The sequence below is a fragment of the Ornithodoros turicata genome, chromosome 1 (assembly GCF_037126465.1).
Source record: "Ornithodoros turicata isolate Travis chromosome 1, ASM3712646v1, whole genome shotgun sequence".
In the NCBI taxonomy this organism is placed as follows: Eukaryota; Metazoa; Arthropoda; class Arachnida; order Ixodida; family Argasidae; genus Ornithodoros; species Ornithodoros turicata.
Window position 1 is genome coordinate 180745830 of NC_088201.1, and position 16990 is coordinate 180762819.

Genomic DNA, 16990 nt, shown 5'->3' on the forward strand with positions numbered 1-16990 from the left:
CCGTGAGGCTAGTGCGGGTGTCCAGAAGTCGACGTCTGCTCATGTCCACAAGAAGGCCGAAGTGCGCCAAAAAGTCGGCGCCAATAATGGCATGTTTGACGTGAGCAACGACGAACACCCAGGGGAAGCTTCGCCGAAGTCCAATGTCGACGGTGTTCAAGCGTTCGCCGTAAATGGGGATGGGGGTTCCGTTGGCAGCTTCGAGGGAAGAGGAAGCGGATTGGCGCTTCTTGTCGCAGCTTGTTGGGGGAATGACGCTAATCTCGGCGCCGGTGTCGATGAGGTACCGGACGCCTGTGCGGCGGTCCATAATGAAGAAGAGAGAAGGAGGACGACAGAGGGAAGTGCCAACAGAGCCGGTCGCCATCAGTTGTTGGCAAGACGGTTTCCCGGAAAAGAGCAGGGAGGGGTGCACTTGTGAGCACGGTCGCCGAAGGTCTCGTGGTACCAACAAAGGGTACTGTCTGGATCGCGAGGTCTCGGACTGCGACGCCAGCGACGGAACGATGAGGATCTAGTGCGCGGGGGTGCAGGGCTGGGGCTTCGGGAACGAGGAATTCGATGGCTAGAGATGACGAGTTCCGTAAGTTTGGCGACGTCTGCTCGAAGTCTAGCCAATTCGGATTGCTCTTCGGGCTGCGCAACCACGGCGGACAACGCCGGAGTGGCGATGGGAAGGCTCATGTTGTCCATAATCTTGTCTGCTAGCTGCGCCAATTCGTCGAGAGGGATACTGGCTGAGCTGGACAGGATCATGCGAACGTTCGATGGAAGACGCTGGAGGAAGAGCTCGCGCACGATGGAAGCATCGACCGATGACGCACTGTTCCCCAAAAGTTGCTGCATCCGGCGCAAGAGTTGGGACGGCTTGCGGTCGCCCAATTCTTCTGAGATGATCAGTTGTTGCAAGCGCCGTTGCTCAGAAGCCGTTGTGCGCCGGACGAGCTCTTCTTTCAGCCTGTCAAAAGGTCGTGATGCGGGTGGGGTCATAATGATATCGCGAACTTCAGCCGCTTCGGCTGGGGAAAGCGCTGAGACCACGTAGTGGAATTTCGTCAGTTGGCAGCTGACCCCACGGGTGGCAAACTGGGACTCGATATGGGCGAACCATAGAGCAGGATCGGACGGCCAGTACGGGGGAAGCTTGACGGCAACTGCGCCCAGGCGTGGAGGTGCGGGATCGCCAGAGCCGGGAGCTTCCATGGTGAATGCGGCAGCGACAAGGATAGGTGTTCCAGTCCCGGTCACCAACTGTAGGACAGGACAACCAGAGACCAGAAGAGAAGAGTGTTTATTCTGGCAGGGTGCTGCCGGTGGACTGACGGCCAGAGAGCCGAGAAGCGCGGACCGAAGAAAAGGAAAGGGAGCGCGCGATAGATGGCACGGCTGGATGTCGTCGTTGTCGTCACCACATATTCATTGCAATGCACGTTTTCAGGAATCGGTGGCGCCGCCGAACGGCAAACGCGCGAAGCGCTGGTTGGCAAGCACATGGTTTCGTTTTGCTCGTGTGTGGTTGTGCCAGTTGTGCGTCTTGGTCTCGTTAGCTTTGGTTCGTGAAGTTCATGGATCCCCCAGGAAGCAATTTCGTTTCTGGCGGGTACTCATCGGTCACCACAGGGTGGAACAAGATCAGAACCTCTTTGTGCCCAAGTAGTGACCAAATACTGCGCTACTTGCGTTCCGCGGACCTCCCATGTTCCCGACAAACGCAGAGGGGATTTCGTTTTAATACGGAAGGTTATGTTCGTCACACACTTGTGAACGAGCTGGACAGTAGCGGTAATGTGCGTCTCTTCAAGGCGGTATGTTTGCCTTCAATGAAGAAGGGGTTTTATGAAGTCTACGCAGCCGTTGACAAGACTACAAACGACGTACTCGGTGGCTACTGCGGATGTACTGTTGGGTACGTAGCTGATATTCCTCTGGCTTTTAACGTGAGAGTGATATGGACCACTAATAAATTTGAGAGCGTATTCATCACCGTTCTGTCAATCCATGTATTAGTTCCAAGCCCCCTTGGAAGTTTGAAGGGCCAGAAACAATAACCTTTTTTACGTACTGAGAACGTTAGAGGCGTATCGTTCTTACATTTCAGTCTTGTTGGAAACTGCCAACATGTAGCTGGCCTGTTGTTCAGCCTCCAGGAACAGGAAAATATTTCCTGCACGGACGTCCTATGTACTTGGGTCGTGCCACCGGATGGTACGTAACCGTTACTTGGTACAGTAAAATAGTATCATACTTGTATCAGGGCAGATTTGTTTATAAATTCATGAATAATGTATATGAGTATTCCATCACAGATATGAAATATGGGTTTCAGCTTGATTTTGTCCATGCTTGTATTTTGTCAGAGTGCCAGCGATTTGTGATTTGTACATTTTCCACGCAGCCAAAAAAGTTGGCCCAACCATTCCCCTCCAGGACATCACGTTCAGAAAGGTCAACATGGAGAATCCGACACCACGTCCAAAGAAGAAACGATGTTACAGTCCATGTCCGACAGCAGCTCTAGACGATACAGATGGGCTTTCTCGCAGTACCCAGGTTAGAACGTGTTCTCTAGATACCCCACATGTCACACAACGGTAGTAATGGGTAGTAGTCCCTAACACACTATCAACAGTACTATCAGTAGCTGGGCCGACACTATTGCCAGTCACTGCACTGCTACTGAAGAGGATGGTGCACTGAAGTGCATGAAACTGCAATGACACATTTGTTTATAATGTTGTAACTGTCATTTACACGCTTTTGTACATTTGTTCTTTTGACAAATTTGTTTCCAGGCTTCGTTTCCTGACTGCCTTTGGCTGCGATACAATAGACCAGGAAACAGAAGTGACGAGGTAGATGTTGCGGAGATGCAGGAGCACACACCCACCACACCTCCACCGACAAATCGAACTCAGCCAATCATCCAAAGTGGCTCCTCGCTCTGGAGCGACAGAAATAGTGCACTGTTTGAAGCACATATTCAAGGTACAATAGAAGCTCCCTGACAGGACCTATATTCAGTGTCACATATTAGAGGAGGGGCCGGGCCATCTGACATATTCCATTTTTTAATACTGTGTTTCAGGAAACAAGTGTCTGTCACCAGAACAGGTAGCCACTATTGTGAAAAAGACACAAGGACAGTCAAGGAACACTGAATGGAGGAAGCAGAGGAGGGGCCGTCTGACATCATCCATTTTCAGGCGTGTAGTGAAATGCCGGATTCCTGAGGGGCTACTGAGGAGCATCTTGTATCCTGCAAGTTATCAACCTTCATGTGCGGCACAGTTATACGGGATACAGCACGAAGCGGATGCAGTGACAGCATACCGCTCTATTATGTGTGCTTTGCACTTGGAGGACATACATTGTGAGGAGACCGGCCTCCATGTTCACCCACAGTACCCGTTCTTGGCTGCGTCTCCTGATCGAGTCGTAAAGTATGGAGACACTGTTGGGATTGTTGAAGTGAAATGCCCCTTTAAGCACAAGGGTCAGACGCCAGAGGATGCATGCGCAGATAATGGTTTTTGCAGCAGCCTCACAAAAGATGGTGTTACCCTCAAACGTGGGCATGCTTATTATTTTCAGGTCCAAGGACAGCTGGCAGTCACTTCATACCCTTGGTGTGATTTTGTCATATGGACAAATGTTACATGTAACCTTTGTATGAGTAGCGAACAATGTGCATCATGCCTTGCACGGTCAATAAGTGTTGAACGAATATACCCAGATGCAGCATTCTGGGAGGAGGAAGTTCTGCCTGGTCTTCTGTATTTTTACAGGCATGCACTTGTGCCCGAAATGCTTACGATGCGTGTTAGGAACGGGGGCAAGCTATATGAATGTTTTCCTGGCTATGTACCATATCAGAAGGCAAAGAAGGGGTTCTTTGTTGTGTCATCTTTTAGCGGACAGAAAATGAAAATCAAAAGGGTTAGGTAATGTGTTTTCTTTACGTGATACGCAGTTCTATTGAGAGCAGAACACTTGTCGAACAGCAGTAGAAGAGCAGAAGAAAACAGACTATTTGTGCGATGAAAGATGAAAGTCACTGAAAAGGTTAGCCAGCTGTAGGACAGTAACCCACATTCAAATAAGTTGAAGCTTTGTATGTGTTTGTCCTGTCTGTGTTGTTCCAGCCTCAGAACATCAGTTCTCTCTTGTTCTACTATTTGTGCATTACATGAAAAGTATTACATGTTTGCTGCACAAGTGCCAGGCTTGTACGTAACACATTACAAGTAATTGCTTTACTAGTAATCAATTACTTTGTTTTGTTTTAGTAATTTTGTGAGTAAGCTCCTATTCCCATTCAAAGGCGACCAGCTCCAATCTCTCAGAGCGGGTCAAGGTATGTGTAATTTCACAAATTTGAATTAGCCATACAACTTATTATTACGAAAGTACCGGTCGAGGTAATGAGTCACTTTTTTCACCAATTTTGGAATAGTGATTTCTAATACTAGTAACGGTAATCAATTAGCTGTTTCGAGTAACGTGTACAAGTATGACAAGTACAATAAAAATGCTGCACGTTTTCATTTTATCACTCACTTTGTGAACCGTTGTTTCCAAAAAGAGAGACCCCTTCATATTTATGTACATACGCGAGCAATAATAGTTTTATATATTGATGATTAGGGCCTGGGAGTTTGTAGCAGTGCATATTGTTTTAGATGTATGATGATGGGTTTCGAGGCGTTTTCTGCACGTTTCCAAGAAGAGCAAAAAGTCCAGAACTTTCCTGTTGGTTATTTATGTAAATTTCTGAGTGATTGTTAAGTGTGCATATCATGTCATATTTGTAACCCTTTTGTGCATATTTCTTTAAATGATAATCATATTTACATGCAATGAACAAGTCTTGTCGTTCTTCGACGCATACTTGCATGCATTGTGCGGTGCAAGTGGTGGCAGTTGGCGGGGTACATTGGAGACAACTGTGATCATAAGCAGTGCAGTCTTTATTTATGGGAAAACATTAATCAAAGCAAAGAATTTTACATTACATGCATTTGCGAACATCACTATCGTGACATATGAACAGTGTGGTCCTTCCACATTCTCAATTTATCTCCAAAATTTATCAATGCAATCATGCAAAGCAACTGGGGATGTTGAATGGGAGAGGAGGATGACAAAGAAAAGGGACGCAACTGGGATACCCTTTAACTGTCTAAAAATGTGCAAGCCAGAATAAATACAATGGGCGAGCAATGCGCCTCAAAATCAAGTTGGCCCTACAAATGTTATGGACCTGCCTTTGCAATTAGGGGGGACTGGAAGTTGCTGAGAAAACAACATACTCTGAACATTTGGGGTGCAATGTCTGTCATATTAATGGGGAATGGCTTGTCCAAAATGTGAAATTCTTTTACGCGTCTAATTACCCTCTCAATATGAATACGTGCGCTGGCTATTCGACGAGTGGAAGACACATCTGCGGCAGGCATCTGCGCAGTTCTCTTAAATGGTGGCATGTATACTTTAACACCCTCTGGCAGTGAATGAACTTTAAAGCCTTTGTCAGTCATGATGGCGTCACCTGGCTGCAAAAGCTGAAAAAACTTACTTTGCTCTGTAATGAATGTGTCACTTGCTTGCCCACCCCACAAGTCTGATACAAAACAGAGGTAGCCATCTGGTGTGGCAGCGACAAGCACTTTGAAGGTATTGTAGTGCTTGTAAGACGAAAATGTCAAGCGTTGTGCATTGAGTCCGGATGGCCTCTGGATGCGTACCTCAGTGCAGTCTATTACAAAACGGGTGTCTTCAAAGCCCTTAAACGAAGCAGGCAGGTGTTGTTGAACCTCACGTCTCGATGGGATTTTTGTTGCTGCCCTTAGTGCCCGATCCAGCAGATTTATCCACGTGGTAAACATTTCACTCAGACGTCCCTCCGACAGTCCAAAGTTTCTTGACATTTCTCAAGTGGGCATGCCCGCCCTGAGCCGCACGAGCACAATGAAAAGTTCCTCATGCAGCTCTGTTTTCTTCGGCCTCCCTCGCTCATCATCGAAACCTTTCCGTGCAGAAGACCAATACACCATGTTACGGGCATGAGGTTTTAAATGGTTAAATAAATTCTCAAACTGTGTTCTGTCTTTAAGCCCAGTGTAGTACTTGAAGCTGCGATCGTCAAGAGTGTCCACATGGAGTTGCCGGTAACTGAGGTCTTTATTTTGCTGCTCCAGTTCTGCTACCCACTTCTTCAACAACGTGTTTTCTTTGAGGAGATTCACAACAATGTCGTGCTCAGTTCTCTCTCCGTCTTCATGGTGCAGACCAGTAGCTGTTAGTGCATTATCATGTTCAGGAACAGATGATGCTCCTTGCCCTGAAAGAAGCAGCATACATGTCTATGATGCAAATAATGCGTTGACACCCAAAGAAACAATAACTCGTCCACTGCGTACGTTGCAGGTCCCCTTTGGGTGAACCAGTACGTTTCTCAGAGAGCGAAAGAAGAATGGCAGCAGCATCTGTATCCGTACAAGTAATTTGCGTCACTGTAGGCATGCTATCCGGTTCTGCTGAATCTATTGTTGGGTCAGGTACTGTCATTGGGGGTCCTGTGCTGGAAACAGTAGCACTACTGACGGAGGCATGCTCTGCGGTATGCGATACGGAAGATTTAGGAGATAGAGGTTTAGGTGCTCGGAAGCCTATTAGTTACGCAAGCAATGGGCTTACCCTCATTGAGCGACTTGCATATTCTGACAGCCGTCCGCATGAAGCGATCCACCGCCGCCTTCGAGGCTGACGTGTGCGCATCTCGTCTTGGAATGTAGTCGGGATGAAGCGGTGACTTGGATGGCTTGCCTGTGCGGGGACGTTCTGATTATTACTCACGAGCAACCCCGTTGCGCTGATCGCGCTCGTTCACTTCATCGTAACAGCCAACATGCCTGACGTGAAATGCCGTCCGCAAACTCTGTCGTTCTTTGAAGGCAGCCATTGTGTCCCGTCCGCCTTTTTCCTGTTTGATGCTCCGATCCAGGCATTATGCTGCTCCTTGTTCTGTCGTTTACACGGGTACCGAAAGAAGCCCAACTTGCTGCCTTTCCTGTACCTTTCGCTACAGCCTCGAAATGAGCATGTGATTGTCATTCTGTGCAGAGTGGTACTATGCCGCAGAAATTTAACACATCGAAAACATTTCCACCTCAGCGGGAAGAACAATATAAAGAAATAGAACTCTTGCCAACCACCAGTTCGTCTGAGTTCCGACAGGGCGCACCACCATCTCGCGCATGCTCCTTGCTCCTTTTCTGAAAAGGTGCATTGAAGGAGACATCACCTAATTTCTCAACTCATTTAGCGCCGTGCGTGAATGGCTCACGAAACTGCATAACCGATCGTACAACCGCCTCGGTAGCGCAGTAGGCAGCGCGTGAGTCTCATAATCTGAAGGACATGAGTTCGAACCCCACCCGAGGCACATGCATGGATCGTGTAATGGCGGTGTTCGCTTTTGTTCATCCTTGATATTCATTGCAATTGAATGAGACATCACGTTATTTCTAAACTCATTTGGCACCGTGCGTGAATAGCTCACGGAACTGCATACCTGGTCGTACCACCGCCTCGGTAGCGCAGTAGGCAGCGCGTCAGTCTCATAATCTGAAGGTCGTGAGTTCGAACCTCACCTGGGGCACATGCATGGAGCGTGTAATGGCGGTGTTCTCTTTTGTTCATCCTTGATATTCATTGCAATTGAAGGAGACATCACCTAATTTCTCAACTCATTTAGCGCCGTGCGTGAACGGCTCACGAAACTGCATAACTGATCGCACCACCGCCTCGGTAGCGCAGTAGACAGCGCGTCAGCCTCTTAATTTGAACGTCGTGAGTTCGAACCTCAGCCGGGGCACATGCATGGAGCGTGTAATGGCGGTGTTCGCTTTTGTTGATGCTCCATATTGATTGCAATTGAATGAGACATCACGTAATTTCTCATTTAGCGCCGTGCATGAATGGCTCACGAAACTGCATAACAGATCGTACCACCGCCTCGGTAGCGCAGTAGGCAGCGCGTTAGTCTCATAATCTGAAGGTCGTGAGTTCGAACCTCACCCGGGGCACATGCATGGAGCGTGTAATGGCGGTGTTCGCTTTTGTTGATGCTCCATATTCATTGCAATTGAATAAGACATCACGTAATTTCTCATTTAGCGCCGTGCATGAATGGCTCACGAAACTGCATAACTGATCGTACCACCGCCTCGGTAGCGCAGTAGACAGCGCGTCAGCCTCTTAATTTGAAAGACGTGAGTTCGAACCTCACCCGGGGCACATGCATGGAGCGTGTAATGGCGGTGTTCGCTTTTGTTCATCCTTGATATTCATTGCAATTGAAGGAGACATCACCTAATCTCTCAACTCATTTAGCGCCGTGCGTGAACGGCTCACGAAACTGCATAACTGATCGTACCACCGCCTCGGTAGCGCAGTAGACAGCGCGTCAGCCTCTTAATTTGAACGTCGTGTGAACATTCAAACAAGACGTGAGAGCCTTTGCAATAGAGAGAAGTAACGTGCTAGCCTACCTAGAAATGTATGAAGAGAACATGTTAAAGGAAGCACAACAAGAACTCACAAGACTGGAAGCAGATAACCCTGGGACGTTCTTGGAAGATTTAAATGAGATTCGTCTCCGTCTTGAACTTTTCAGCAACAATCGGTATGAAGGCGCGAGGGTACGATCGAGAACGAAGAGGTTTTTGCCGGATATGACCGCGTCTAAAAGTCATGCTGCAGGAGAGCGTAAGCACACCGGCTCTCGACTCATCACGCGGTTGGTGGACCAAGGACATGTTGTCACAGACCTTGAACGCATGAAACAAATATTTGTTGACTACTATGAGAACCTGTTTGGGAGGCCAACTGCCACGGTGGACGACGATTTGATCCAGTCGTTTCTCTCTCATATGCCCAAGTTAAACGAGCAAGAGAAAGATGTCCTGGACGCTGAAATTACAGAGGCGGAAATCCATTCTGCAATACAGAGTTTGAATTTTTACCGCTCTCCTGGACCTGATGGCTTGGGAGCTGAGTTCTACAAGCGGTACGTGGACCTGCTGGTGCCCATTCTACAATGCGTCTACGCGGAAGCTGAGACTAACGGGATCTTCTCGCACAGTTTTCGAAGGTCCCATACTGTGCTCATACCCAAAAAAGTGGCGGAGACACGGTTACCAAAGGTGACCGATTATCGGCCTATCACACTCTGTAATGTGGACTATAAGGTGTATGCCAAAGTACTTGCTGCCAGGCTCCAGCTTGTGGTGACACAACATGTTGGCGATCATCAGACATGCGCAATCAGGAACAGGACCATACAAACAAACATCCATGTTGTCCGCTCAGTTCTAGACTGGTGTCGACTTGAAGGAAGTCATGTAGCCCTGCTGCAAGTGGGCCTCTCTAAGGCTTTTGATCGGGTGTGTCACGATTATTTGTTTTCGCTCTTGCATTACGTCAACATGGGAGACAAGTTCGTAAGCCGAATCAAGTTGTGCTATGAACAGGTTGCAACGAGCCTGGTAATTAACGGCACTCTTACCGCGCCAGTGCCCCTTCGAGCTTCAGTACGACAAGGCTGTCCCATGTCGTCCCTACTATTTGATCTATACCTTGAGCCGTTATGCCAGCGTATCATCTCTCGTGATGACATACGTGGTTTCGAGCTTCGCGATGCTGTGGTGAAGGTCGTGGCGTACGCGGATGACCTTGCGTTTCTCGCGACAGACAAGCCAAGTGTCGTCCAAGTTATTCACGAACTTCATGTGTTTGGTCAAGTCTCTGGGGCACGTCTAAACAAGGACGAACTTCATGTGTTTGGTCAAGTCTCTGGGGCACGTCTAAACAAGGACAAGGACAAGGACTCTGGGGATATGGTGCGGTCAATGGGGAACAGCCTCGGAATTCTTTTGTGGCGTTCAGTGGCAAACCCGTGGTCCTTGCTACCTTGGGGTCCCGTTAGACAAAAGTTGTAACACGACCTCCTTGTGGTCGGAGCGATTACAAAACATTAGGACACATGCTTCGACCTGGAAAAAACAAGATCTCTCAATGTTTCAACGAGCTTCTGTGTGCAATGTTTTTCTGGCCGCTAAGCTGATTTACCTCTTGCAAGTTCTGCAATGCTCCCGCAAAATTACACATCGTTGTCATCGCATATTTGCCACCACAATATGGTGTTCAACGTTCGAAAGGATGCGAAGACAAAACCTGTTCAAGAAAGTCAAGGACGGCGGACTAGGCTTACAGCATCTCTACATCAAGCAACTCGTCATGAGACTGTTTTTTTATAGGCAGAGTTCACACCCGATTCTGGAAACCATCAAGCGGGCCCTTGCGTACAACTACATTCCCGATATATATGTTGGGTTTCACGAAGAAAGTCTACGCTTAAGCGGGTTCTACAAAGAGGTTGTCAAGAGCCTAAACTTCTTGAAGGCTAGATTCAGCTTAGAGTGCCTCTTTTCTGTCGCCAAGAGAACGTTGGTAGCTCATCTTCTCGATGTACTCTTTCCTGTGCCCATCTACCGTCAAATCCCCTCCGGATGGCACGGCACGGATGTATTGTGCAGAGTCAGGAAGATGCCGGTCAAGCCCAACATGAAGTCATTTTTCTTTAAATTACACACGTCCACACTGCCCGTGAAAGCTTGGCTTCAACAGAAGGGATTCTATGTTCCGTGGTCCGTGAATTGCAGATTTTGCAACACGCCCGAGACTGTCGATCACCTTTTTCTGGACTGCACAGAAGCTTTATTCTTTTGGGATGACTTACAGTTCAAAGTCCTTAAGCGCCGTATTTCGCTTAATCCTCACACTATCCGCTTCCTCCCATTACGCCCCGGTGAAAATGTGAGATACGATATCGTTCTTCTTGTTGCCATGTTTGTGGAAGCTTCGTATGGCCGATAGGAACGAAGAGCCCTTGTGTCCTCCTATGAAATATTTCAAAGCCGAACTACTGCAGGTAAAGTTAGCTTGTACTCAGCTCTTAGAAGTGCCTGAGTGGTTAGATACAGTCTGCGAAAGGCTGAATGTTTTGTAGAAATTGTGTTATTAACGTGTCCGGTATAGAGGAGAAACATCGTATTCTCTCTCTGTGATTTTGTCGTATTGTGCATGGTATTGTGAGGTATTGAGTCGACGTGACTCAGAGTAGTAAGCTCTGAAAAATAAAGGTGAAAAAAAAATACCGCTTCGGTAGCGCAGTAGGCAGGTAGGCGCGCGTCAGTCTCATAATCTGAAGGTGGTGAGTTCGAACCTCACCCGGGACACATGCAGGGAGCGTGTAATGGTGGTGTTCGCCTTTGTTGATGCTTCATATTCATTGCAATTGAATGAGACATCACGTAATTTCTCATTTAGCGCCGTGCATGAATGACTCACGAAACTGCATAACTGATCGTACCATCGCCTCGGTAGCGCAGTAGGCAGCGCGTCAGTCTCATAATCTGAAGGTCGTGAGACATCACGTAATTTCTCAACTCATTTAGCGCCGTGCCTGAATGGCTAACAAAACTGCATAACCTATCGTGCCACCACCACGGTAGCGCAGTAGGCAGCGCGTCAGTCTCATAATCTGAAGGTCGTGAGTTCGAACCTCACTCGGGGCGCATGCATGAAGCGTGTAATGGCGGTGTTCGCTTTTGTTCATCCATGATATTCATTGCAATTGACATCACGTAATTTCTCAACTCATTTAGCGCCGCGCGTGAATGGCTCACGGACCGGTTATGCAAGGATGAACAAAAGCGAACACCGCCATTACACGCTCCATGTATGTGCCCGGGTGAGGTTCGAACTCATGACCTTCAAATTAAGAGACTGATGCGCTGCCTACTGCTCTGATATTCCACCCACTTGGCCAGGCAGGGATGTTTTGGTTCGAGTCCAAAGGATGCCAATCAAACCAAACATGAAGACATTCTTTTACAAATTTCATACGTCAACACTACCTGTCAAGGCATGGCTCGCGCAGAAGGGCATATACGTGCCCTGGTCGGCAGACTGAAGGTTCTGCAAAGTTCCTGAAACGCATGATCACCTTTTCTTAGACTGCACAGAAGCCCAGTTCTTCTGGGACGATCTCCAGTATAAAGTTTTCAAAACTCGACTTCGGCTTAACCCGCACACCATACGGTTTCTCCCATTACACCCGAGGGAAACAGTCAGGTACGATATTGTCATGCTTATAGCCTTGTACTTGTAACAAGTCGAGGTGAATCCAGAACAGCCTTTATTCCGGAGTGAAGTACATCGACTGACAAGAATAAATGTCTCCCAATCCGACATGCGCTTAAGAAGGCGCCTGTGCGGAGCCGGTAAACAAGTGGCGAGGGTAACATGCTGATAACGAGCTAGCTTGTGATACGTGATACTACAGACTGCTACTATCTTAAGATTACAAGCTTCTTACATCTCCCCTTCTACTACAGAAAACAATTTCTTTGTCAATCAAGCCATGAACAATAAAGCAATCTTAAATTCAGTTCTCAGGTCTTGGGTATCGTTGCGGGCTCCGGCGCTTCCGGGAGCTTCTCCTGGGTGCTGCTAGAACGGGCTGCGGCTCTTGGCTTTGTTCGCTTCTGCTTGTCTGCGGTTGCTCACGAAGATGTTCTCGAGTACGACGGTACTCCCGACCATCGTCAGTCCTCACGTGGTAGGATCTTGGTGTACCTGCAGTTCCCAGGACTATCGCTGGTGCCCATGTGCGATTTTGATAGTTGAAGACCGATACAGGGTCATCTGGATGAAGGTCTGGTAGCTGCCTGGTGCCATGGTTGTAGAAACATCGTTGGCGACGCCGGATGTCGCGCAGGCGACTGACAACCTCTTGTGGTGGCACAATGTTGGGCTTCAGATGTTCCGAGTGAACTGGCAGCAGGCTTCTTGTCCGACGTCCCATCAGTCTCTGCACTGGAGACTTAAGGATTCTGTCCCTGGGCGTGTTTCTCCATTCCAGGAGTGCGCATCTGAACTCAACACTGTTATAAGCGTAGTTTCTAAGTAGCTTCTTTGCTTCCCCAACGGCACGTTCAGCCATTCCGTTGGCACGGGGATAATGCGGGCTCGACGTTACATGAGTCACTTGAAGCGTCTTCATCCCCTCCTTGAACGTGTTGCTGCTGAAAGGTGGCCCATTATCGGTGATAAGCTTGCTAGGAATGCCGTGCGTGCTGAAGGTTTCTGTCGAAAACGAGATAATTTCTTTCGCCGTCGTTGTCTTTAGTTGCTGTATCTCGAAGTAGAACGAGTAATAATCAACGACGACAATGTACTCACTTCCAGCGTGGTAGAAAAGATCAGCTCCCAGCGTTTCCCAAGGCAGGGTAGGAATCTCGTGACTCATCATGGGAAGTCTTGCGTTGCGCGGCTTATGCTCTTTGCAGCTGCCACAGTTCTGGGCTTGTTGTCTGATAGCTGCTGACATGCCCGGCCAAAACATGACGTCACGAGCGCGTTCTTTCATCTTATCTTCTCCGCAATGTGCTGCGTGTAGCAAGCGAAGAACTTCGCGACGCATGGATCGAGGAATGATTATCCTGTTTGACTTGAACAGGAAGCCGTCTTGACCATGAATTTCTTCTTTGTACTGCCAGTATTCTCGTAGTTCCTCGGCGACTTCTTTTCTTTCCTCTGGCCAGGACGATTCTGCGTAACGCCGTAGCTGTTGCAGTTGGGAATCTTGCTCTGTAGCACGAAGAATATTTGTTAATTTCTCTTCCGATATGGACATGTTTTCCAAAACAATGACGTGGAAATCTTGTGCTTCCTCTTGTAGCTCTTCTTGTGCTGGGAAACGGGAAAGCGCGTCCGCTATAAAAAGCTGTGCTCCAGGCTTGTAGACGACTTCAATTGGATATTTTTGTAGCGTCAATCTCATTCTCTGGAGACGAAGTGGACACTCATGCAGCGACTTTCTAAATATGGCTTCTAGTGGTTTGTGGTCAGATTCGACTGTTACGGTCACTTGCCCGAAGAGGTAATCGTGGAATCTTGAACAACCATGCACGATCGCCAACATCTCCTTTTCGATGTGTGCGTACTTTTGTTGCGCTTCGGTTAGGGAACGAGACGAGTACGCAATAGGACGTTGCTTCTGGAGGAGTACCGCTCCAACACCGTACTGGCTGGCATCAACCGAAAGGATCAGTGGCTCGCCGGATTTAAAATAAGCTAATACCGGGGCCTTTGTCAGTGCGTCTCGCAGTGATTGGAAGCTTTCTTCCTGTCTGTTGGTCCATTCCCATGCTACGTCAGTCTTCAGTAGCTCACGTAAAGGTGCGGTCCTGTGCGCTGCGTTTGGAATAAACCTGGATACGAAATTAATCATCCCAAGAAAGGTTCGCAATTCTTTCACGTTGCTCGGCTGCGGCACAGCCCGGATGTCTTCCACGCGCCGGGGATCCAATGATAGTCCGTCCGGTGTCAGAATTTGTCCCAGGTATTTGACTTGTTGCTGACAGAAGTGGCACTTCTTCAAGTTTCTAAGTTTCAAGGTTCACGTTCTAAAAGTTTCCGCAAGCGTTCGTCGTGTTCAGCTTTTGTTCTGCCCCAAACCAGAACATCGTCCATGACGACCTCGACGCCCTCTAGATCCTGGAGTATCTTGCTCATGGCTCGCTGGAAGATCTCTGGCGCTGTACAAATTCCAAATGGCATCCGCAGAAATCTGTATCTTCCGAACGGAGTGCTCATGGTGCACAAAAATGAGCTGTCCTTGTCTAGAGGGATTTGCCAGAATCCAGAGGAGGCATCAACCGTCGAAAAATACTTTGCCCCACTCAAACGTGGGACAACGTCTTCTAACGTTGCCATTGGAAAGTGCTCCCTGAGCAGAGCTTGGTTGAGGTACGCAGGATCCAGGCAAATTCGAACCTTTTCCTTCTTTGCTACGACGACCATGTTACTGGTCCATTCTGTAGGCTCAGTGACCTTGCATATCACGCCGTCTGCTTCCATACGGTCAAGCGTGTCTTTTACTTTGTCTTTTAATGCAACGGGTATTCTTCGCGCGGGCTTCACAACGCCATTGACGTTTGGTTTCAGTCTCATGTGGTAGACTATTCCTTTGAGCTTGCCTAGGCCCTTAAAAACGTCCTCATAAGGCCGTGCAGCTTCGTACAATCCAAACTGGTTGTCCTCATGAACGCGGGTGGAGTGCACCATTCTACTCACCAGTCCCAGATGTTCAGATACCGTTCCACTCAATGTTGTAGGAACCTGGCGATCCACAACGAAGAACTCCGTGCTAAGGTCTTTTCCTTGAAATGAGATATGCAGTTGTATTCTGCCTTCAGCTTTTTCACTGTGTCCGAAGAACGTGCTCAGCGGCACGCTGCATTTGGATGCCTTCTTGTCTGTTATTTTCTTGAGCAGGGCTGACGATATCACAGAACAGTTCGCTCCGGTATCCAACCTGCAGGACACGTTTGTTCCCTCGATGGTGACCTTGGCGGACCATATCTCGGTCTCATCAATTCTTTTCGATGATAGCGACTGAAGGAAATAGTCGGCTTTATCTTCATATTCCAGATGTCTTAATTCTTTCTGATGTTGCCTTCTTTGTCTCGGCGGTCGCCCAGGATTCTTCGTTCTGCAGACTGACGAAAAATGATTTTTCTTTCCGCACTTCTTGCAGACTTTCCCTACCGCTGGACATTGGCCTCCTCTGTGCATACTGTAGCCACACTTGGAGCACGGTATCCTTCCACTCCTATTGTCCTGGACGGCGTTCACTTCTGTCTTTTCTTCTTTTACTTTCTTGTCGCTTTGAATTTCTTGTAGTTGTTGATGACTGCGTTCACGCTGCCTGCAGATTTCGACGACCTTCTCGTAAGGTGGGTTTTCATTGATAAGTTTTTGCTGAAGGGCTTTGTCTTGTGTGCCCAAAATAATGCGGCTTCTTAGCATGCGAGTTTCAAGGCTGCCAAATTCACAGGTGGCTGCTAACACCCGAAGCTCTGTTATCCACTCGTCGAAGCGCTCCCCTTCCTTCTGGTCTCTCGAACCGAAAAGGAATTCTTGATAGGTGAGGTTTACTGTGGGCTTGCAATGTGCTTCGAATTTTTCTATCAGCTTTGCGACATCTGTACGTTCCTCTTCACTATCAAAGTGCAGCGTAGTATATATCTTCCTTCCATCTTCACCGATGATGACCAAGAAAGTTGCTGCCTGTACCTCCTTTGGTTGAGCTTTCAACCCCGTAGCCACAGCAAAAAGTTCAAACTCCCTTCGCCATAACTTCCACGAGTTCCAGAGGTCTTGTGTTGTGTCCAGTGCTTTTGGTGGCGGTAGCAGGCTTGACATGCTGTGCCGTGCCATCGGTTCTTGTGACTCTTGTTCGAGCGCAGTCGGTGCCCCTGATTCTTGCTTATCCGTAGACGTCATTTGGCATCATCTTACTTGATATCCCTCACAGGAGTGGAGTCTTTGGTTCCGTTCTCTGTGGTCTTTTGTTGTTTCGTCGAAGTTTGCACCGCTGCCACCATGTAGCAAGTCGAGGTGAATCCAGAACAGCCTTTATTCCGGAGTGAAGTACATCGACTGACAAGAATAAATGTCTCCCAATCCGACATGCGCTTAAGAAGGCGCCTGTGCGGAGCCGGTAAACAAGTGGCGAGGGTAACATGCTGATAACGAGCTAGCTTGTGATACGTGATACTACAGACTGCTACTATCTTAAGATTACAAGCTTCTTACAGTACTGTCTGTGGAAACTTCGTATGGCTGACAGGAACGAAGAACCGTTAATGCCTCCTATGAAATACTTTAAGATAGAAATATCCCAACTTAAGCTGTGCCTTATGCGATGTTTAGAGGTGCCAGATTGGTTAGAAACATTGTCTGATGCCCTTACGTACTTGTAAAATCGTATGTACAAATTCAAAAGTTCTTCAGTTTCCTCTTTAGACGTTTTGTAATATCCCACGGCGTTGCGACCGTGTGACGTACCTGTAGTTGT

The 16990-nt window shown here is 48.0% G+C and overlaps 2 protein-coding genes, 1 long non-coding RNA gene and 4 other non-coding genes across 7 annotated transcripts; 4 read left to right on the plus strand and 3 right to left on the minus strand.

Moving 5' to 3' along the window:
• Positions 1 to 366: 366 nt before the first annotated feature.
• On the minus strand, positions 367 to 1203 carry LOC135391259 (uncharacterized). The gene has a single exon (XM_064621443.1). It carries the CDS (start codon positions 1201 to 1203, stop codon positions 367 to 369), a length of 837 nt encoding a protein of 278 aa, XP_064477513.1.
• Positions 1204 to 4949: 3746 nt separating this feature from the next.
• Positions 4950 to 7280, minus strand: LOC135373514 (uncharacterized). The gene is made up of 2 exons (XR_010416499.1): positions 6697 to 7280; positions 4950 to 6340 (listed from the first exon to the last, which is right to left on the minus strand). It is a non-coding gene; the product is annotated as an uncharacterized LOC135373514 (long non-coding RNA).
• Positions 7281 to 7371: 91 nt separating this feature from the next.
• Trnam-cau (transfer RNA methionine (anticodon CAU)) lies at positions 7372 to 7444 on the plus strand. The gene has a single exon. It is a non-coding gene; the product is annotated as a tRNA-Met (tRNA).
• A 143-nt stretch (positions 7445 to 7587) lies between these two features.
• Positions 7588 to 7660, plus strand: Trnam-cau (transfer RNA methionine (anticodon CAU)). The gene has a single exon. It is a non-coding gene; the product is annotated as a tRNA-Met (tRNA).
• Positions 7661 to 8014: 354 nt separating this feature from the next.
• Trnam-cau (transfer RNA methionine (anticodon CAU)) lies at positions 8015 to 8087 on the plus strand. Its single transcript has one exon. It is a non-coding gene; the product is annotated as a tRNA-Met (tRNA).
• A 3479-nt stretch (positions 8088 to 11566) lies between these two features.
• Positions 11567 to 11639, plus strand: Trnam-cau (transfer RNA methionine (anticodon CAU)). Its single transcript has one exon. It is a non-coding gene; the product is annotated as a tRNA-Met (tRNA).
• A 2881-nt stretch (positions 11640 to 14520) lies between these two features.
• LOC135391275 (uncharacterized) lies at positions 14521 to 16416 on the minus strand. The gene has a single exon (XM_064621465.1). It carries the CDS (start codon positions 16414 to 16416, stop codon positions 14521 to 14523), a length of 1896 nt encoding a protein of 631 aa, XP_064477535.1.
• Positions 16417 to 16990: the final 574 nt, after the last annotated feature.